We start from the raw sequence: 23,138 nt of genomic DNA, 5'->3' as shown, positions 1-23,138 counted from the left end.
TCCAGGCTGCTTATTTCCAGCTCTTCAATGGAGGAGGTGCCCTCTGTGTTGCAGGTGAGGTCCTGGACGGAGCTGAGGGACTGGCTGGCCGAGAATATCGCTTGCTTGGCAGAGCTCCCTGGGAACCAAAGTGGAGATGATTAGTGCATGTCAGCAGAGTCAGAAGCAGGAAAGAGAGCACTCAGGGTTGCGTTGAGAGAGGGATGATGTGGTGCAGGATCCTCACGTGGGTATTCGCAGCCAACCTCACCATCACCGCAGGGACAGTCCACGTCCTCACCAGTCAGTGCAGTGGTACACTCCTCAAAGTGAGTGAGGGGCCTAATGTGGGCCACTCCGCCCCCCGGTCTGGGACCTCTCCCTGCTGATGTGAGCAGGCTTCTCCTGCATGAAAACAGATGGAGGGAGTGTGAGCAGGACACATAGCACTGTGGACGAGATGAGGACGCGAGCTCCAGGGGATATGAGCCTGATGGAGATGTGAGGGTGTGTGTGAGAGTTAGTGGTGTTGTCCCTTGAGGTGTGAGATCCCTGTGGATGTGTGATGGGATTGTAAGTGTGTGAGTTGGGAGTGATGATGTGGTTGACTTACCCTGGCAGAAGAGGTGAGACCATTCATCCTCCCCCTGCACTGGATGGCGGACCTCCTCTGTGCTCTTGTGGCGCTAACTGCTGCTACCAACGCCTCCCAGGCCAGATTGGTGACTCTGGTGGACCTCCTGCAGCCAGGGGACAGTAGCATAGAGGACATCGTGGCTACCTTCCACTGTGCCCAGCTGGCACCCAGAGAAGCGTCACTAAGTTTGGGGGCTGCTGTCTTCTTTGCTTTCAGGGTCATCTGTCACCTGGTGCAGTCCTGGTCTGAAGACATGAAGTAGGCTGCATTCTGATGCACTTTAAATATGGCACCCGGAGTGAGGAAGCGCTGAGGTCATGATGTGGCGGGCAAATCTGACCGCACCTGCCAGCAATCTGGAGTTTTTCCCATAAATCCGTGATTAATGAGGAGGGACGTGTTGGGAACGGGATGATATGGTGCGAAAACCCCCATTGCGGCCAGCCGGTGGATAAAACGACTTTTTCTACACCCGCTACTGCACTTAGTGCAAATCTGGAATGATCCTGCCCCTAGTGTAGAGAGCAGTTGTCACCACCACACTCCTGTACTGCAGTGAGAGCTGGACTGTGTATCAATGACACATAAGAGCACTACAGAAATTCCATCATCAACACTTCCACCACATTCTTCGGATTCAGTGGGAGGACCATTGAACAAACGCTACTGTCCTTCTTGATGTCAGCTCCACAAGCATTCAGGCAAAACTGCAGCAAAATTAACTTCAGTAGGCTGGACATTGTGGCCAAAAAGCATCTTCCCCACCAGATCTTGTTTCCTCAACTCTCAAGTGGCCAGCGTTCCAAGAGAGGACAAAGAAAATGCTGCAAATTCACTCTGAAACTCTCCTTGAAGCACGACAGCATTGACATTGTTGACTGGGAGGAGCTGGTTACCAATTGTTCAAAATGGTGACAACTTGCCCATCAAACTACATCATACTTTAAATCCAAATGCCTTAAGGATGATGCAGACCGATGGCAGAATAGGAAAGAACATCCTATGCCCTGTGCTTCAGAATAGACCCGTTCAGTCACATGAAGACCCATGGCGGAAACTCATGACCCTGAGGGACAGCTGACAACAAAATAGATTCCAAATTATAGTTATCCTGGGTTTAAGCAGATCGTTCAGACTCAGCATTCAATAATAGAAGAATCAATATATGATAGAAAGCGTCTCAAACTATATTTTCTTCCATCTTTCCTCTATAGGATGATTTTCTGAGTGGAGTTCCACCTGGTCTCATCAGCAGCCCATTCAATCAACTGCACAATCCATTGTTTTGACAGATGTACAATGAAGACTAGGATTATAGATCTGAGAAGCAGAAATATTGTTACCCACTGAATAATTAAGCAGATAAATCTCCATGGAAAGTTACATTCATCCAATGATAATTTGAGAAAAAAAAATCATCATTATTTCTGTTATATCCAAAAGCTTAATTTTGCAATTTCATTTTACTTACCATCCTTCCATTCACGTGTACCAGGATGCAAAAATCCAAATAGTTCATCTGTGGTCACAGCCTTGGGGTTTATGTCACACCACATTGGCTTTAACTTCATGTTGGCATAAGTTCTGTGAAGAGTTCTTAATATCTGTAGACATGAGACACACATATTCATATTGTTTATATGCTTGTAGCTACAGAATACATTCCTATAGATCCTTGGGCATTGATTTAACAGAATCACAGAATCGTTACAGTGCAGAAGGAGACCATTTGGTCCATTGTGTCTGTATTGGCTCTCCAAATAAGCAATTCACTTGGTGCCATTCCCTGCCTTCTCTCCGTAACCGTGCACATGCTTTCTTTTTAGATACCAGTCTAATTCTCTTTTGAATGCCTCAAATGAACCTGCCTCCATTACACTCTCAGGCAGCGCATTCCAGACCCCAACCAATCGCCGCGTGAAAAAGTTTTTCCTCATGTTGCTTTTGCTCCTTTTGCCAATTACTTTAAATCTGTGCCCTCTCATTCTCGATCCTTTCATGAGTGGGAACAATTTCTCCCTAACTACTCTGTCCAAAATCCACATGATTATGAATATCTTTATCTCCTCTCAGCATTCTTTTCTCCAAGGAAAACAGACCCAACTTCTCCAGTCTATCTTCATAACTGTAGCTCCTCATCCCTGGAACCATTCTCGTGAATCTTTACTGCACTTTCTCCAATGCCTTCACATCTCTCCTAAAGTGCGGCGCCCAGAACTGGATGTAATACTCCAGCTGAGGCTGAACTCGTGTCTTATACAAGTTCAACATAACCTTCTTGCTCTTGTCCTCCATACTCCTATAGTAAGGATACTGTATGTTTTATTAACCCTCTTTCAACCTGTCCTTCCACCTTCAATGACTTAAGCACATACACATCCAGGTCCCTTTGCACCTGCAGCCCCTTCAGGGTTGTATCCTTTATTTTATATTGTCTCTCCAGTTCTTTTGACTTTCATTGATTCTTTACAACCTTGAGAGACTGGATGGTGCAGTAGTAGTGGAGACTGTTTCTTCAAATCCAGCTCAGACTGATGGACCCCTTTTACTTGCTGCCTTTAAGTATCCCTTGTGGACAAGGGCCCCATGTTCTTCCAAGCTTTGGGTTCTACCTCCATTGGTCTTCCAGGTTCCCCTTCCACTGTGATAACAAACCATACGATCTCCCTCATACTATGAACATAAGTGATTTTCTGCCACTTCCTGGCTGGATAGGAAGCTGCCAGTGGGATTCAAATGAAGCCCATTGTTAAAATCAGCCAGGACTCATCATCTGTGGGCTGGAAACTACCTTGACAGCACAGTTTTCCCACCAGAAACTTGCTGCCAGTCAAAGTCCAGCTAGTTTAATAATAGGTTATGGGAGATAGTACACATTTTACAGTGGAGAAAAGGAAGAAATTATTGGCAAAGCATACAAATTCACTAATCTTGAGGAAAAATATTAAATTTAAGTAGAATAAAACTGAGGGTGCATATCTTAAGGGATGCAATTCTGCACATCATAATGGCTGTTCTGGTCCTCCTATGCAATCTTTATATTGGTTTGACTAAGATAAAGTAATATGCAATCAGAACATTAAAATGCACACCTTAAGGCTGTTAATTACAAGAGATGGTTTCTTAAAGTAACAGATGCAAGAAACAAAATGAGAATAAGTAAGCCTGGGAAAATATTTATCTACTTATTTGGTTGGGTGCCTAGAGGCTGATGCAACCCTCATGAAGTATAACTATATTTTGTTCATTTTTCTTAGTATTAATATAATAATAATATGCAGACAGTGTAATTATCATAATTTACAGTAACTGCACTGTAAAATAAATATCATACTATGTGAGATCATTGTATCAAGGCAAGTTATACAGTAATGAGTTTTTGTATAATTAAGGATGGATTGTAATCATATCATTCGTTGAGCAAAATATATTTTTTAATTATCCCCCTTTTTAAATTATTATTAGTTACTGTCCCTTTCATGGATCTTTTCCTGCCATCTTTTAGTCTTGATCCAGCCAATGGGAGCTGGATGAGAGAAAACTGGATTCACGTCTCCATCAGTTTTCCTACTTTCCTGTGGGAACTGTTTGGTTTCAGATTAGCATCTCTCCTTGAGATGAAGAGCACACTCTTGGCAAATTGAGTATGAACTCCTTTCCTAACATCCTGTAGTAAAGGGCATTTATGACAAATTATCATTGAAGCATGTGTTTTTAGAATGTTGTCATTTAAAAACCATCATGCAAATCAGTGATTAACATATTAAGGGGCCACAGCTCTTCTTGGGTGGTAATGGATCTTTGTGCCACCCATCAGTATCTGGCCTACATCAGGGAGGCCAATGATCCTCCTAGTAAAGCGAATTCAATAAGTCTGCACTTGAAGAATCCCAGTATCACGGAACCAAAAATGACCAGCAATATGAAATTGTCTGGCTCCTGGATCATCAGACCCGCACATCGCATCCTGCAACTCAATGTTGAGGGACTAACTGCTGCCAAGAGACACCTAATCAGCACCCCCATTCATCAACATGCCATCAAAGTGATCTGCATTCAAGAAACACACCTCCCGTCAGATGAAGCCGGGAGGTACAAGATAGACAGATTCGGCCTGCTATGCTATATTGCCCACCTTAAGCACAACCGTGACACAGTTGTCCAAGCAACTCATGTTGATGCAGTCCATCTGTTTCCCACTGAATAATCTGACATCATCAAGATTGGTGCCTTCCAGATAGCAAACGTCAACAACCGACCTAGTGCTAGCTGGGACCAACAGGTCCTCCCGATCACACCACACCAGCAGTCTATGCTGGAGACTTTAGTAGCCACCACACAGCATGGGGTTACCAAGAGGTAAATGCAGAAGGTGAAAAACATGCAAAATAGATCTCACATCATGGCCTTGCTTTCATCCATGATTCCAAACGACCTAGAATATTCCACTCTGCTAGGTGTAAACATGACTACTCTCCTAATTTATGCTGGGTCACTTCAGTACACAGCAATCCACTTCCTGCATCATGCCAAGTCCTGCCCAATTTCCCACAAACCCTTCGCTGATCCACACTGGACTTCAACTACTGACCATCACTACCTCAAAGAAGAAGCAGCGGAACATGCGAAAAGCCATCTGGGAGGAATACAGCATGATAATGAAACAAAGTGTTATGATGACACAATCCCAAAATATCCCCATAGAGCTGGCATGCAATCGCTTCTGCAGAGCCATCTACAGTAAAATCTTTATTATCTGGCATGCACGGGGAATGGATGGTGCTGGTTAGTGAAAAATGCCAGTTAACAGAGAGTTCCATTTACCAATGGAATACAGCACAATACTTCTAGCATGAAGAAATACGCAAGTACTCCAAAAGTAAAGAACAGTATTCTTTTCACTTCCAATCGTCAACAGTACATTTAAACATAAATTGAGGTATAAAATAATAAAGTATACAGGTACGGATTCCAGATAACTTCGTATTTGTTTCCAGTTGGAAAAGTAATCATTCGTATTCGGGGAACATCAGAAATTCCAGTTGGTAGAGAATTCTGGTTGGTAGAGTGCTGGATTACTCACAGTTTATTGTCTAAAGCAGCCATCAGAACCATTCTGAGGAGATACCACCCTGTGTTTATATCTCACTTGGAAGAGAAGACTGCCTCCCTAATCCAACAATATGAGTCCTCTGGTGAGCCAGATGTGGAAGACCATCTGACTGAATCCCTGGAATGTACTCATTGGGCCAGATGGGAAGAGACAACAAAGAACCTGGACTTCACCCACTCAGTACAAGAGGAACCGCAGGTTCAGACATTTGGTGTATGTGCTTGGCTGAGGAGCCAATGTTGCAAAGCTACCATCTGTAGGATTATGACTGAACACCTCTAAGTCAGAATCCCGCCTAAAACATTGGCGAGTCCTACGCCACCTTGGAGCAGCCCGGTGAGCATTAATACTAAGCCGCCCATCTGAATACGTCAGTCAGGTAGTGAGCCATCTCCTTCACATGGGAAAGGCACCACTGGAAAAAAAGGATGAAGAAGCAAATCCGAAGCAAGTGGAAATCCTTCCACAGGCAGCACAATTCCAGATCTGAACCTTTACTACACTGGAGTTGGATGAAGTACCACAAACCATCAAGTTGGGCACCGCTGCTGGCTATGACAACATCCTACCAGAGTGCTTAAAACACCTTGGCCCATGGCCCCTCTCCTGGTTGACCCAGTTCTTTACAAGGGTCATAAGCGAAGGAAGGCTGCAAAAATCCTGGCACATGCCTAAAGTCACCAGCCTGCCAAAACCAGGCAAAGACCCAAAATTTACCATTAAACAACCAGGCAATATCCCTGCTCTAAGTATGCTTCAAGGCAGCAGAGCGTCTAATCCTACAACAGACCAAGCCAGAAGTGCAGGATATCCTGCGTGCAGACCAAGGAGGCTCTTGACAAGGATGAAGCACATGTGATCAGGTCCTCACATAAAATGGTTACAAAAGAATCTCAAAACAACGGCAATTTTCCTTGACCACACTGCAGCATTTGATACAGTCCAGCGCATTGGCCAATTCATCAAAATATCAAGAGTTCTCCCTCCGTGGGTTACTGATGCCACAGAACTGCTAATCCAGGACACACAGATCAGGTTGTATATGGGTGACAAGACAAGTGCCTGGAGGAAACAGATGAATGGGCTACGCCAGAGATCTGTCTTAGTCATAACCCTATTCAACTTGTACACTAACAACCTACCCCAACCCAGTCCTGGAAGCTTATCTAACATAGAAATACAGAAACATAAAACATAGAGTGGAATCGTCCCAGATTTGCACTAAGTGTGAGAAGGACATTTTAACAGTCGGCTGCAGTGGTGGCTTTTCGCGGCGTATCGTCCCAATCCCGCCTCATTAATAATGCATTCCTGGGAAACACACTGTTTCCATGGCGGGTGGGCTCTCATTCGTCCGCCACACCATCACCTCACTGCTTTATCACACCGGGCGCCATATTTAAAGTCCAGCCACACGAGTACCATTCAGTGCGACCAAACAGGGCCTGCTGTAAAGAAGACATGGCCCCAAAATGCAAAGAGACAGCAGCCCCCAGTTTAATGAGGTGTTCCTCCAGGGCCTTATGGACACAGGGGAGGCCTGCCGTGATGTCCTCTACCCCCACTCTGGCAACAGGAGATGCAGCTACATCACTAATCCAGCATGAGAGGCGGTAGCAGCAATGCTCAGCGCCAACACCCTACAAGAGAGTGCAACCACCCAGTGCCAAAAAAGGATCAATGATCTCCTCTGTTCTGCCAGGGTAAGTCACTCTTCTCATCACTCTCAACTCTCACACTCACAAACCCAACAAATACTCACAGGGATCTTTCTTCACTGCCAATTCAAGAGACATCACCATTCACTCTCTCACACAGACCTTCATTGTCCTCATCCCATCCATGGGACCACTCACCACTCACACAGGCCAGGCATACTTATCATCTGCTTACACTCTCTCCATCTCTATTCATGCAGGAAAAGCTTGCACACAACAACAGGGAGAGGTCACGGACTGGTGGAGGAATGCCTGAAGTCAAGGTCCTTACGATCTTTGAAAACAGAGCCATCCAACCGGCCAGCGATGATTTGGACCATTCCTGTGCTGATGGTGAGGTCAGCAGTGCTCTACCAAGTGAGGATCCAGCAGTGCAACATCCATCAGACAACCACGCTGTGAGTGGTGTGTCCGGTTCCGCAGTCCCCTGCCATGCACTAATTATGTCTCCTTGCTTCTGCAGGCACATCTGGGAAACAACTAACAGAGTCCACAACCCATGGCCTCTAATCAAGCCCCAAAGAAACCTCTGAAGGGGAATCTGAAGGCACCTTCATGGAACACCCTTCACAGCGCTCACCCAGACCCTCCACCAGCGCAGAGATGCGCACCTCAGTGGGACCTAGCTTTAGAGTAGCCTCAGGATCACAATCTGGTGAGCACACCACACTGTCTGATCCACAGCAGGCGGCAGCAGGGACTTCCCAGGTGTCCGGCACTCAGAGGACTGCTGGAGGCCAGAAATCTGCTGAGTCCGAGTCAGATGATGAGCCTCTGGTCTCGGTCATGTCACAGTTGCTGGGGCTACAAAGGCAAGCTCGGGAACATTAGGAAGGTATGCCTGTTGCAAGGCAGGATGGAGGAGTCCATCTGCCTTCAGGCTGAGGTCGGCATGCCAATGCACCGAGGTCAGCACTGGTAGGATGGTAGCCGCCATGGAGACCATGGTGCAGGATATCAGTCTTGCACTGCTGCGCAGGCTCAACTACATCACTGACGCCATAGTTGGCCTCCAACAGTGTGCATGCGAGAGGGATGAGGGGCAGCTTGACCTCACTCCAGCTACCCCTTCTCCTCAAGGAGTCAGCCAGGGGCCCTCAGACACCCATAGGGAGGAGGATCTGCAGGTGCACGCTCCAAGGCCATTCATCTAGGTGACTCCGAGAGTGTCCAGCCTATCCGAGTCCCCTCTTCCTGTAACCCCAGCAGCTCCAGCTCCACAGGCCGAGGAGAGTGCCACTGCCACACAGCAGGACACCAAGAGAAGGCTGGGGCCCTCCAGGTCTCAGCCATCCAGAAGATGCCCAGAAAGGTCATCACAGGCAGGGCATAGCAGTCAGCAGGCTTCCCCCACCTCCACTCTGGATGTCCGGGGAGCACCAAGATGTAGCGGCAGGGTTAGGAAAGTTAAGAAGTTGTAGTTGCACAGCCTGGGAACAGGTGCTAATCACTTGTATATATCATTCACTATTGTAAATAAACGCCCAAGAATGTCTCTCTGCCTATGGTTCCTTGTTCTGATGAGCAGTGTTTGTGTCACTCAGATGTGAAACCTTTCTGCACAAGATAATGTAGGTGTCTCAGTCCAGGGCCTCTTCCCTGTGCTTTGTGCAGCTTTCATACCAAAGTGATGGTCCAGCCTCACACTCACTGGACACATTAGTGATGCCTGCACCTCTATGGTGCTTGCCATTGCTGCCAGAATGTCGTGGGCAGGTGCCACAGATTTCCGTCATTCTCTCTGCGGCTCTCAGCACCTTTAAGGTGGAGGTGGCCCCCATCTCTTCAGCATCTATGACCAGTGATGCTGCACTCCTGAAGGGGTCAGGAGCTGAAGACTGACAAAGGATCAGGAGCATTTAAAGTTTCATGGCTGCGTCTCCATGATATGACCCTGACCATAGAGTGCAAGCGAGCTGCCCTCGGCCAGACAGGAGTCAGACATTCACAGAGGCTATGTGAAGGTCTATGGAGTGTCCTTGCTGCATGTTATCATCATCCTCCTGGAATCGAGTGACTATTAGGGCCTCCACTGCGTCTCCAGGACAGGAGCCTTATCACAGAGTGTATGAGCACTGCCATAAGCCAGGCTGGAGTCAAACATTCACAGATGAAACATGAGAATCTATGGTGTCTCCTCACTGTATGTCATCATCATCCTCCACAAATCTTGTAGCTATGAGGGCCTCCTGTATGTGCCTGCCTCACCTGGCCAGTGCAACAGCCTCATCGCTGTCATCGTTGCCTTCGAGGACCTCCTCACCCTCATCCCCATCAACATCCTCCTCATTGGAGGAGAAGTCCAGCTCCTCCATCTCCTCCTCAGCCAGCTTGTCTCCCCATTGCAGCGCCAGGTTGTAAAGGGCGCAGCAGGCGATGATGATGTGTGACACCCTCTGCGGACTATATTGCAGGGCTCCACCAGACCAGTCCAGGCACCAGAACCTCATTTTCAGCATCCCAATGGTTTGCTCCACCAAGATGCGAGTTACAGCACGAGCCTCATTATACCATTGCTCTGCTGCAGTCTGAGGCCGCCGCACAGGTGTCATCAGACTCATCCTTCGTGGGTAGCCCTTGTCTCCGAGGACTCATCCCTGCAGCCTCTGTGGACCCTGGAAGATTTCAGGGACCTGAGACCGACTGAGAATGTAAGAATCGTGGACACTCCCGGGGAACCATGCGCAGGCCTGCAGGATGTGGTGGTCGCACACCAGCTGCACATTCAGTGAATGGAAGCCCTTGCAATTGAGATAGTAGGCTGCTTGTTGCTGTGGAGTTCTGAGTGCCACATGAGTGCAGGCAATGGGAAACCTGAGACCTGGGCAAATCCCAGCGCTCTTGCATCCTGGCTTTTCTGGTCCCGGGCGAAATGCACAAAGTTGTAAGCCTTCGCGAAGATGGTATCCATATCCTCATGAATGCATTTATGGGTGGAGACTTGTGATATCCCACAGAGGTCACCTGTGAAGCCCTGTAAGGAGCCACTGGCATAAAAATTGAGCGCCACGGTCACTTTCACGGCCATGGGCAGTGGATGTCCTCCTATCCCCAAATCCTGCAGCAGCTGGCAGATGTGACTGACCAGTTCCCTAGTCACAGTCTTTGGTGATACTGGTTCTCGATCATTTGCAGGAATGAAGGGATTTTCTTATGAGGAGAGGTTGAGTAGGTTGGGCCTGTACTCATTGGAGTTCGGGAGAATGAGAGGCAACCTTATTGAAACATATAAGGTTCTTAGGGAGCTTGACAGGGTAGACGCTGAGAGGTTGTTTCCCCTTGTGGGAGAGCCTAGGACCAAAGGGCATAATCTCAGAGCAAGGGGTCACCATTTTAAGACAGAGATGAGGAGGAATTTCTTCTTTCAGAGGGTACTGAATCTGTGGAATTCTTTACCACAGAGGGCTGTAGCAGCTGGGTTATTAAGTATATTCAAGGCTGAGATACACAGATTTTTAATCAGTAAGGGAATCAAAGATTATGGGGAAAAGGCAGGAAACTAGAGTTGAGGATTATCAGATCAGCCATGATCTCATGGAATGGCGGAGCAGACTCAATGGGCCGAATGGCCTACTTCTGCTCCTACGTCTTTTGGTCTTATGGTCTTGACAATATATCTATTTCCTTCTTTAATATATTCAGTGACTTGGCCTCCACACCCTCTGTGGTAGAGAATTCCACAGGTTCACCGCCCTCTGAGTGAAGAAGTTTCTCCTCATCAGTCCTAAATTTGCCTACCCTATGTCCTGAGACTGTGACCTAGACCCCCCCAGCCAGAGGAAACATCATCCCTGCATCCAGTCTGTCCAGGCCTGTCAGAATTTTATATGCTTCAATGAGATCCCCTCTCATTCTTCTAAATTCCAGTAAATACAGGCCAAGTCGACCCAATCTCTCTTCATACAACAATCCTGCCATCCCAGGGTTCAATCTGGTGAACCTTCACTGCACTCCTTCTATAGCAAGTATGTCCTTTCTCAGGTAAGGAGACCACCACTGCATGCAATGCTCCATGTGTGGTCTCACCAAGGCCCTGTACCGCTGCAGTAAGACATCCTTGCTCCTGTAATCAAGTCATAGGGAAAATGCTAGAGTCTATTATAAAGGATGTAATAACAGGACACTTAGAAAATAGCAACTGAATTAGACAAAGTCAACATGGATTTATGAAAGGGAAATCATGTTTGACAAAGCTACTGGAATTTTTACAACCAAATCACTGATATATGTTGGGAATGGCTGGGACCCAAGCACTGATCCATGCAGCACCCCACTAGTCACTCCTGCCACTCCGACAAAGACCCATTTATTCCTACTCTCTCTTCCTATCTGCTAACTAATTCTCAATCCATTCCAATGTATTATCCCCAATCCCATGTGTTTCAATTTTATACACTAAACTCTTATGTGGGACTTTTTCAAAAGCTTTCAGAAAATCCAAATACACCACATCCACTGGTTCTCCCTTATCTATTCTACTATTTACATCCTCAAAAAATTCCAGTAGGCTTGTCAAACATGATTTCCATTTCATAAATCCATGTTGACTTTGTCTAATTCCATTGATAGTTTCTAAGTGTCCTGTTATCACATCCTTTATAATAGACTCTAGCATTTTCCCTACTACTGATGTTAGGCTAACCGGTCTGTAAATCCATTTTCTCCTTCCCTCCTTTTTTAAATAGTGGGACTACATTTGCCACCCTCCAATCTGCCAGGACTGTTCCAGAATCTACAGAATTTTGGAAGATGACAACCAATGCATCCACTATTTCCATAGCCACCTCCTATAGTACCCTGGGATGTGGATTATCAGGCCCTGGGGATTTATCAGATTTCAATCCCATTAATTTTTCCAGCATTATTTTTTTAGTAATACTAATTTCCTTCAATTCCTCCTTCTCACTAGCCCATCAGTTCCCTAGCGTTTCTGGCAAGTTATTTGTGCCTTCCTCTGTGAAAACAGAACTAAAGTAGTTGGTTAATTGCTCTGCCATTTCCTTGTTCTCTATTATAAATTCTCCCATTTCAGTCTGTAAGGGACCTACATTTGTCTTCACTAATCTTTTTCTTTGAACATATTTATAGAACCTTTTACAGTCCACTTTAATGTTTCTTGCAAGCTTCCTTTCATACTCTATTTTTCCCATCTTAATCAATCTCTTGGTCCTCCTTTGTTGAATCCTAAACTGCTCCCAATTCTCAGGCTTGCTCCTTTTTCTAGCAACTTTATATGACTCCTCTTTGGATCTAATACTATCCTTAACTTCTTTTGTTAGGCATGGTTGGGCTGCTTTTCCTGCTGTGTTTTTGTGCCAGAAAGGAATATATAACTGTTCTTTTAATTCATTTATGGGAGTGGGCGTCACTGGCTAAGCCTGCATTTATTGCCCATCCCTAATTGCCCTAGGTGCAATACATTCATTCGTTCCTTAAATATTAGCCATTGCCTATCCACTGTCATGCCTTTTAATGAAGTTCCCCAATCTATCTTAGTCAACTCATGCCTCACACCTTCATAGTTTCCTTTGTTTAGGTTTAGCACCCCAGTTTTGGATCGGACTACCTCACGTTCCATCCTAATGAAGAATTCTATCACATTATGGTCATTCTTCCCTAAAGGATCCCGCACAACAATGTCACTAATTAACCCCTTCTCATTGCACAGTACCAAATCTAGGATAGCCTGTTCCCTAGTTGGTTCCTCGACGTACTGGTCTAAAAAACCATCTCGTGCACACTCCAGGAATTCATCCACCACAGTACTATTGATAATTTGATTTGCCTAGTCTATATGTATATTAAAGTCAGCCATGATTGCTGCAGCACCCTTGTTATATGCATTTCTAATTTCCGGTTTAATGCGATCCCCTACCTTATCACTGCTGTTTGTAGGCCTATAGACAACTCCCACTAATGTTTTCCACCCCTTGTTGCTTCTTAGCTCCACCCAGACTGATTTTACATCGAGATTTTCTGAGCCAATATCCTGTCTCACTATCGTACTGATTTCAAACTTAACTAACAACACCACCTCACCTCCTTTTCTTTTCCTTTTTGCCTGTCCTCCCTAAATATTGAGTACCCTTGGAAAGTCAGTTCCCAGCCTTGGTCACCCTGCAGCCTATTCATGCTGTTATTCATCTACCTTATTGTGAATGCTCTGTGCATGCAGGTACGGAGCCTTTAGATTTGTCTTTTTAACATTTTTACACATCTTATTTTGTGCTATGGCCCTATTTGCTGCTAGCCCTTGTTTCCTCTTCCTTCCACTTTTGCTTTCTTCTTTTGAGTCTTTCATTCCTTACTTTGTTTCCCTCTCTTGTGTCTCTCTGTCCAGGTTCCCATCCCCCTGCCACTCTAGTTTAAACCCTTCCCCACAGTACTAGTAGATACCCCTGCAAGAATATTGGTCCCAGTCCTGTTGGGGTGCAACCTGTTCAGCTTTTACAGGTCCCATCTTCCCCAGAATTGGTCCCAATGCCTCAGGAATCTAAATCCCTCCCTCCTACACCATCTCTCCAACCACACATTCATCTGGTCTATTCTCCTAATCCTGATCTTGCTATAACATGGCACTGGGAGTAATCCTGAGATTACTACCTTTGAGGTCCTGCTTTTTAATTTATTTCCTATATTCCCTATATTCTGCTTTCAGGACCTCATCCCTCTTATTACCTCTGTCGTTGGACCACGATCTCTGGCTGTTCACCTTCCCCCTTCAGAATGTCCTGCATGACCCTGGCACCAAGGAAGCAACATACCATCCTGGTGTCATGTCTGCGACACAGTAATGTCCACCTGTTCCCCTTATGATAGAATCCCCTATCACTATTGCTCTCCCAATCTTTTCCCCCCGCCTCCCCACCATGCACCTGAGCCATGCATGGCTCATTGACTCTCGCTGTATTCTCCTGCAAACCATCTCCCCAGCAGTATCCAAAATGGAAAATCTATTAGAGAGAGAGATGGACCCAGGGGGGTCTTGCACTATCTGCCTATTGCCTTTATTCCATCTGGGGGTCCCCATTCACTTTCTGCCTATGCACTCTTTACCTGTGGTGTGACCACCTTACTGTACATGCTATCCACAAAGATCTCATCCTTGCAGATGTTCCACAGTGACCCCAGCCACAGCTCCAGCTCTGAAACACAGATTTTGAGTAGCTGCAGCTGGGGACATTTCCTGCACAGGTGATCACCCTGGACACTGAAAGTATCCTTGACTTCCCACATCACACAGGAGGAGCATTCCACTTCACCAAGCTGCCCTGCCATGGCTTACCCTTAAATTACTCCCTTTACTTTTAAAATCTCTAAACTAGAGTAAGTAAGGACAGTAGAAGTACTCCCCAGCTCCTACTTACCAAGGCCGCCGCTCTTCTATCTGAGGAAAGGTAGAAAATGAAAGGAACACCTCCTTCCCTCTTCACCAAACTCCAACGTAGGTACTCTAATACAGCCCAAAGCAGCACTTCAGTGCAAACAAAAACGGTACTGTAAGATGGCCTGCTTTTATGCTGTCTCAATCTGGCTTCTGAAGACCTGTTTAAACCAATTGTCTAACTAACTAGCTGCAGCTGCAAGCAGAACCTGTATAACCCCTGTTTTAAAGCTGGACTAAAACTCACCTTCTCTCAACCCAAAGAGCAGCTTTCAGTTAGTTGCTAAATTAAAGAAATGACATTTGCTGTGGTATACAGGTTTAGACTTTCCTATAGCTGAAAGACACATTAAATGATGATATTGCAAAGCTGGCAAGTGGCTGCAAGACATGGGGTGGAATTTTACAGTGGGAGTGGGGCTGTAAAATGTGGCAAGCCATTCAAAAATCCATTGACTTCGGCGGGAATATAAAATTCCACCAGTGTAAAGTTCCACACCAGTAATACAGTTGCTAACATATTCCACCTTCACAATACCAGCGCTAAGAAGGAATTGAACATCATCCTGGATGGCAGAGACTGAAGCACAATTCCCCACCCTGTTTATCTAGGCGTCATCCCTGACAGAACCCTCACATACACACAGCACCTCATCAAGGCTGTAGAAAAAATTAAAACTTGCAACAACCTCCTCAGTAAATTGGCTGGTACCTCATGGGGATCACAGGCAAACACCACAAGGATCACTGATCTTGCCATCATGTACTCAACTGCAGAATACTGTGTCCTAGTATGGTACTAATCTGCCCACACCAAACTTATCGACGTGCAACTTAACTCAACAATGCTTATCGTCACAGGTACTCTTTAAGCAATTCAACTCCCCTGGCTCCCAGTCCTGAGCAACACTGCCACTTCCCCCAGCCCACACATCAGGAGGGTAATTGCAATAGGCAAGTTACTGGAGAAGATCTACTCTAACCCAAACCTGCCCTTATTTAATGACTTCCTCAGCCCACCAGCAGTATGTTTTCCCTTACACCAGCCCATATAGTTAAACCCACCATGCTGAGGAGTAAGAGCTGAGACATGGCAGGCAGATTGGCAGGGGAAAGCATCCGCCTGAGACCACTTTCACATCATAAAACCTACTGCTTGTCCACCTGATGGTGACAGCGGGCCCTCTTAAACATTTTCCGGACTGGCCAAGGCCTCTGTGCAATCACACAACATCATGGGATCATCAAGAACATCCAGGCTGGAGCTGTGGTGCAATCCAAACAATGACTAACATTGTCAAGTCGTGTTTGCTGACTAATCTGGAAGGTGGGATTAAAGAACTCCATCTATCCACTGACAAGGCTATTGCTTGGCTTGGTGACTATGCATATGCTAAATAGATAAATAGTTCCACTTGGTCTACATTCCTGTGAGGTTAGTCTATGATGCAACTGGAGTGCCTTCACTTACCTGGCTTTTGCCAGTTCCAGCAACACCCACAACAAAAACTGAATGTCGCACTGCCAACAGCTCCTCTAGTTGCATAGCCTGACAAAAATATAAACAACAATTACCAAAGGTTGGCAACTAAACAGCTATTGCAGTGAACACTTAACAAAACAAACCTAAACTGTAGCATGATGGGACATCCAATCCCATCAGCAGTAGGCTATACCAAGCTGGTGGATTTCCTCAGAGATTTCCCCATTTCGCCACTGTAACTTTGGCAGAAACTCCAACTATATGAATAAACATTTCCAAAGAAATGGCAGTGAAATTAGGGTAGCCCTGAGGAATTTCCTGTTGCAAGTGTCTGATCTTCTGAGCCATTAAAAGAGGTGGCTAATGAGGTAGTTGATGCACTGGTGTTAGTTTTGCATAATTTGCTAGATACTGGAAAGGTTCCATCAGACTGGAAAGTAGCAAATGTGACCCCTCTATAAGGGAAAACAGGAAACTATAGGTCAGTTAGCTTGACATCTGTCGTGGGGAAGGTGCTAGAATCAATCATTAAGGAGGTTATAGCTGGGCACTTAGAAAAGCTCAAGGTAATCGGGAAGAGTCAGCATGATTTTGTGAAAGGGAAATCATGTTTAACCAATTTATTGGAGCTCTTTGATGGAATAACATGTGCTGTGGATTAGGGGAATCTGTAGACATGCTGTACTTGGATTTCCAGAAGACATTTGATAAGGTGCCACATCAAAGATTATTGCGCGAAGTAAAAGCTCATGGTGTATGGGGTAACATATTAGCCTGGATAGAAGATTGCTGGCTGGCGGAAAGCAGAGAGAGATGCATAAATGGGTTTTTTTCTGATTGGCAGAAGGTGTCCCGCAGGGCTCTGTGCTGAGGCCTCAACTTTTCACAATTTACATCAATGACTTAAATGAGGGGAGTGAAGTCATGGTAGCTAAATTTGCAGATGATACAAAGAAAGGTAGGAAAGTTTGTTTTGAAGAGAACATAAGGAGGTTGCAGATGGATATAGACAGGTTAAGTGAGTAGGCAAAAATCTGGTAGATGGAATATAATGTGGGAAAATATGAAGTTGTTCACTTTGGCAGGAGGAATAAAAAAGCAGAGTATTACTTAAAACAGAGAACGGCTGCAGAATTCCAAGGTGCAGAAGGATTTAGGTGCTTTAGTACATGAATCACAAAAAGTTCGTATGCAGGTACAACTAGTAATTAAGAAGGCTAGTGGAATGCTATTCTTTATTACAAGAGAAATTGAACATAAAAGTAAGGATGTTATGCTTCAAGGCATTGGTGGGGCCACATCTTGAATACTGTGTGCAGTTTTGGTGTCTTTATTTAAGGAAGGATGTAAATGCGTTGGAGGCGGTTCAAAGGAGGTTTACTAGATTGATACCTGGAATGAATGGGTTGTCTTATGAAGATAGGTTGGACAGACTGGGCTTGTTTCCACTGGAGTTTAGAAGAGTGAGGGGTAACTTGTTTGAAGTATATAAGATTCTGAATGGTATTGATAAGGTGGATGTGGAAATGATATTTCCTCTTGCGGGTGAGTCCAGAACTATGGGGCACTGTCTTAAAATTAGGGGTCGCCCTTTTAGGACAGAGATGAAGAGAAACTTTTTCTCTCAGAGGGCTGTGCGACTTTGGAACTCTGCCTCAGAAGATGGTGGAGGTGGGGTCATTGAATATTTTTAAGGTGGAGGTAGTTAGATTCTTGTTAGGTGAGGGAATCAAAGGTTATCGGGATAGATAGGAATGTGGAATTTGAAGCACATATAGATCGGCCATGATCTTATTGAATGGTGGAGCAAGCTCGGAGGCCACATGGCCCACTTCTGCTCCTATTTTGCATGTTCGTATATTTGTACTACATCTATAGGTGCTGCTTGTATTACTGATCTATGACTAATACAGCTGTTATTAAATGAAATGATTACAATTGGTAGAACAAATGACGTAATTAGTTTCTCAAACAAAGATTAAAACAGTTAGCCTGCTCTGCTTAATCAAAGTTTACAAAGTTCAATTTGCTTGTTTTTGAAGAAAAAAAACTCCCCAGTAAACATATAATAGGAAGAAAATTATGTTTCAGGGTTGGTCTGTTCGCTCCTCCTTCATGTTCACAGAAACAAGAACAGCAGACAATGCAAGGTCGAGTCGGGGAAAAAGAGGCTACAGTGTGATTCTGAAAGGCAGTAGTGGAGGTTTTCTGTGTGTCCAAGAACCAGTCCTTTATTATCCACACATGAAATAAGCAGGAAATTGGGGACAAGGAAGCACAAAAGTATAAAATACCAGCTAGGAATCCTCAACTGAACGTATACAATGTTCTAGCTTGCCATCACCTCCAATACAAGGAGCAGGAAAATGTCAAGGAGAGTGTTTTACCCCAGAAAACCAGATGGCAAAGGATAGAATTGCAGCCAATCTTTACACTGTTATAATCATTTATTTGCAGATACACATTACAAACATGCAACCCTTATTTCAACTATCAGTGTCAGTCTGTTCCTATTTATACTCTTTTGAGCAACCAACTAACTATTTCTATTTATAGGAGCACAAGTGATTCTACAGTTAAAGCCCACCACCTGTATACACTTAAAAACAATTAATATTAAATTAACAGATAGCTGTCTCTTTAAATAAAGATTAGAGTTGAAATGTACAAGCAAAGTTTCAAAACAAATTCAGTCAAATACCTCTATACAAAGCATTACATTGTGACACACCCTTCCTCCAGGCCCCTAAAAATTTTTGTACATGCATTTGCTTTTGGAAAACAATCTGACAGTTGATCACCTGCAACAACCTATTTAATTTTAGAGGTTTCCTTTCTCTCCAAGATTTGTTTCCAGCCAGGAAGGTCAATCTTTAACCTTTTCTCACTCACACATTTTGTAGAGTGCACATCTCCCAACAAATGATTATTTACACAACATTCAATGGCTATACAATCCTTATTTCGCTAATTGTACAGAATCTACTTAGAATATGTGACATATAGAATCCTATACCCACTGCCTCTCCACAAGAGTCAGTGTTGCAAGTCAGAATACTTTTTTTATTCATTCACAGGGTGTGGGCGTCGCTGGTTAGGCCAGCATTAATTGCCTATCCCTAATTGCCCTTGAGGAGGTGGTGGTGAGCTGCCTTCTTGAACCACTGCAGTCCATGTGGTGTAGTTACACCTACAGTGCTGTTAGAAAGGAAGTTCCAGGATTTTGACCCAGTGACAGTGAAGGAACGGCGATATATTTCCAAGTCATGATGATGAGTGACTTTGAGGGGAACTTCCAGGAGGTGGTGTTCCCATTTATCTGCTGCCCTTGTCATTCTAGATGGCAGCGGTCGTGGGTTTGGAAGGTGCTACCTTAGGAGCCTTGGTGAGTTCCTGCAGTGCATCTTGTAGATGGTACACACTGCTGCCACTCTGCATCGGTGGTGGAGGGAGTGAATGTTTGTGGATGGGGTGCCAATCAAGCCAGTTACTTTGTTCTGGATGGTGTTGTGTTTCTTGAGTGTTGTTGGAGCTGCACTCATCCAGGCAAGTGGGAAGTATTCCATCACACTCCTGGCTTGTGCCTTGTAGCTGGTGGACAGGCTTTGGGGAGTTAGGAGGTGAGTTACTCACCGCAGGATTCCTAGCCTCTGACCTGCTCTTGTAGCCACAGTATTTATATGGCTAGCCCAGTGCTGGGTAGATGCCAGTGTTGTAGCTGTACTGGAACAGCGTGGCTAGGGGTGTGGCAAGTCCTGGATCACAAGTCTTCAGCACTATTGCTGGAATATTGTCAGGGTCCATAGCCTTTGCAGTATCCAATGCCTTCAGCCGTTTCTTGATATCACTTGGAGTGAATCGTATTGGCTGAAGACTGGCATCTGTGATGCTCGGGACCTCCGGAGGAGGCTGAGATGGATCATCCACTCGGAACATCTGGCTGAAGATTGTTGCGAATGTTTCAACCTTATCTTTTGCACTGATGTGCTGGGTTCCTCCATAATTGAGGATGGGGATATTTGCAGAACCTCCTCCTCCAGTGAATTTTAATTGCCCACCACCATTCATGACTGGATGTGGCAGGACTGCAGAGTTTAACTCTGATCCGTTGGTTGTGGAATCGCTTAGCTCTGTCTATCGCTTGCTGGTAATGCCATTTAGCACACAAGTAGCCCTGTGTTGTAGCTTCACCGGGTTGATACCTCATTTTTAGGTATGCCTGGTGCTGCTTCTGGCATGCCCTCCTGAACTCTTCATTGAACCAGGGTTGATCCCCTGATTTGGTAGTTCGGGTAGAGTGGGGGATATGCCAGGCCATGAGGTTACAGATTGCGGTTGAGTACAATTCTGCTGCTGCTGATGGCCCACAGCACCTCATGGATGCCCATTCTTGAGTTTCTAGATCTGTTCTAAATCTATCCCATTTAGCACAGTGGTAGTGCCACAAAACACGATGGAGGGTATCCTCAGTTTGGAAACGGGACTTCATCTCCACAATGACTGTGCGGTGGTTACTCCTACCGATACTGTCATGAACAGATGCATCTGCTACAGGCAGATTGGTGACGATGAGGTCAAGTATGTTTTTCCATCTTGTTGGTTCCCTCACCACCTGCCACAGACTCAGCCAACTTGTTCTGTAGTGGTGCTACCGAGCAACTCTTGGTGATGGATATTGAAGTCCCCCACCCAGGGTACATTCTGCACCCTTGCCATCCTTAGTGATTTCCCCAAGTAGTGTTCAACATGGAGGAGCACTGATTCATCGGCTGAGGGGGACAGTATGTCGTGATTATCAGGAGGTTTCCTTGCCCAAGAGCTGATGCCATGAGACTTCATGTGCCCATGTGACAGGGTATACTGAGGGATGGTGATGGTGGTGTCTGGGACATTATCTGCAAGGTATAACAATGTCAGGCTGTTGCTTGACTAGTCTGTGAGACAGCTCTCCTAATTTTGGCACAAGCCCCCAGATTTTAGTAAGGAGGACTTTGCAGGGTCGACAGGGCTGAGTTTGCCGTTGTCATTCCCGGTGCCAAGATCGATGCCGGGCGGTCTGTCCCATTTCATTCCTCTTAGAGGCCTTTTAGCAGTATGATACAATTGAATGGCTTGCTATGTCATTTCAGAGAGCAACCACATTGCTGTGGGTCTGCAGTCACCAGGTAAGGGTGGCAGGTTTCCCTTCCTAAAAGGCAATAGTGAAGCAGGTGGGTTTTACAACAATCATTTCATGGTCACCATTAGACTTTTAATTCCAGTTTTTTAGTGATTTCAAATTCTACCATCTGCTGTGGTGAGATTTGAACCCGGGTCCCCAGAGCATTACCTTGGGTCTCTGGATTACTACTCCAGTGACAATACCATTATATCACCGCCTCCTCCCAATTTGTCTTCAACAACCCTTTTTTAAATTTCCAGCTTCCCAAGTGAAAGGACAACATTTTCCATTCTCACCCTTCAGAGTTTTATTTTTGCATTCATTAATGGGATGTGGGTATTGCTGGCTAGGCCAGCGTTTGTTGCTTATCACTGTTTGCCATTGGTCAGGCGGTGTTGAGCCACCTTCTTAAACTGCTGCAGTCCATCTGGTGTCGGCACACTCATAGAGCTGTAAGGAAGGGCATTCCAGGTTGTTAACCCAGCCACAGTGAAGGGATGGCGATATAGTTCCACGTCCGGATGATGTGTGGCTTGGAGGGGAACTTGCAGGTAGTGGTGCTCCAATGCATCTGCTACCCTTGTCCTTCTAGGTGGTAGAGGTCACAGGTTTGAAAGCTGCTTTTGAAGGAGCCTTGGCCAGTTACTGCAGTGCATCTTGTACATGGGACATCCTGCTGCCACTGTGTGCCAGTGATGGAGGGAATGAATGTTTAAGGTGGTGGATGGAGTGTTGATCTTGTTTGTCCTGAATGGTGTTGAATTTCTTGAGTATTGTTGGAGCTTTACTCATCCAGGCAAGTGAAGAGTATTCCAATTCACTGCTGACTTGTGCTTTGTAATGGTGGAAAGACTCTGGAGTGAGGGGTTGAGTTACTCGCTGCAGGAATCCCAGCTCTTGGGAAAAGAGTTATTATAAGTTATTTGGCTGCTGCAGCACTGGTTCTCATAGTCACAGTCTTTATATGGCTGGACTAGTTAAGTGTCTGGTGAATGGTAACTTCAAGAAGTTGATGGGTTGGGGATTCAGCGATGGTCATGCCATTGAATATAAGGGAAGGTGGTTAGATTCTATCTTGTTGGAGATGGTTATTGTCTGGTACTTCTGTGGTGCCAATGTTACTTGCCACTTATCAGCCCAAGAAATGTTATAAAACCAACTGCACCAGAACTAATTTCCCTTAAAACTTTCATCATAGTGTGTAACTCTAACACATCAAAATTAGCATCTGTTCTAGTTTACGTGCACAACCAATTCAACTGACAATCAAGCCTTGCAATTGCTCTGTCTAATCTTTAGATACAGTATCATCTTTTTTGATGGCCAAGTGTGATTAACTGGGATGGGAGTAACACTCTTGTAGATGGTTAATTTAAAGTTATTCCAGGCCTACATCACTTAGTATCCAAGCCAATATATTTAAAAGCCCCACAAACCTGACTCCCAATTTTAAATTCTACTCTAATTCGATTCATAGTACATTTCTCAAATTCTGCAGTACCACCCCATAAGAAATCGTCAACATGCATCATGAAGTTAGCTGAAAGTTTTCCTATATAATACCAATAAAACATTGAGGGATCTGCTTTCAGTTGAACACAATCTATTTTCTGCAAAACAGATCTCACTGAAAAATACCATTCCCTGGAAGCACCATTCAGAT

The 23,138-nt window shown here is 45.2% G+C and overlaps 1 protein-coding gene and 1 long non-coding RNA gene across 2 annotated transcripts in view; one reads left to right on the top strand and one right to left on the bottom strand.

Moving 5' to 3' along the window:
- dnah9l (dynein, axonemal, heavy polypeptide 9 like) overlaps nt 1-23,138 on the bottom strand; it is a 361,205-nt gene that overhangs the window by 245,337 nt on the left and 92,730 nt on the right. The window contains exons 19-20 of the mRNA XM_078552084.1: nt 16,303-16,380; nt 2,088-2,220 (exon numbers count right to left, since the gene is read on the bottom strand). Coding sequence (XP_078408210.1) covers nt 2,088-2,220; nt 16,303-16,380 — 211 coding nt within the window. The remainder of the gene's footprint in view (nt 1-2,087; nt 2,221-16,302; nt 16,381-23,138) is intronic.
- Nucleotides 1-23,138, top strand: part of LOC144686632 (uncharacterized) — a 36,900-nt gene that overhangs the window by 9,698 nt on the left and 4,064 nt on the right. The window contains exon 2 of the long non-coding RNA XR_013577964.1: nt 21,444-21,524. This is a non-coding gene — a long non-coding RNA (uncharacterized LOC144686632). The remainder of the gene's footprint in view (nt 1-21,443; nt 21,525-23,138) is intronic.

The sequence above is a fragment of the Cetorhinus maximus genome, chromosome 11 (genome assembly GCF_964194155.1).
Source record: "Cetorhinus maximus chromosome 11, sCetMax3.hap1.1, whole genome shotgun sequence".
Lineage (NCBI taxonomy): Eukaryota > Metazoa > Chordata > Chondrichthyes > Lamniformes > Cetorhinidae > Cetorhinus > Cetorhinus maximus.
Note: the sequence above shows the minus strand (reverse complement) of the source record. Positions and strands in the feature narration are given on the sequence as shown.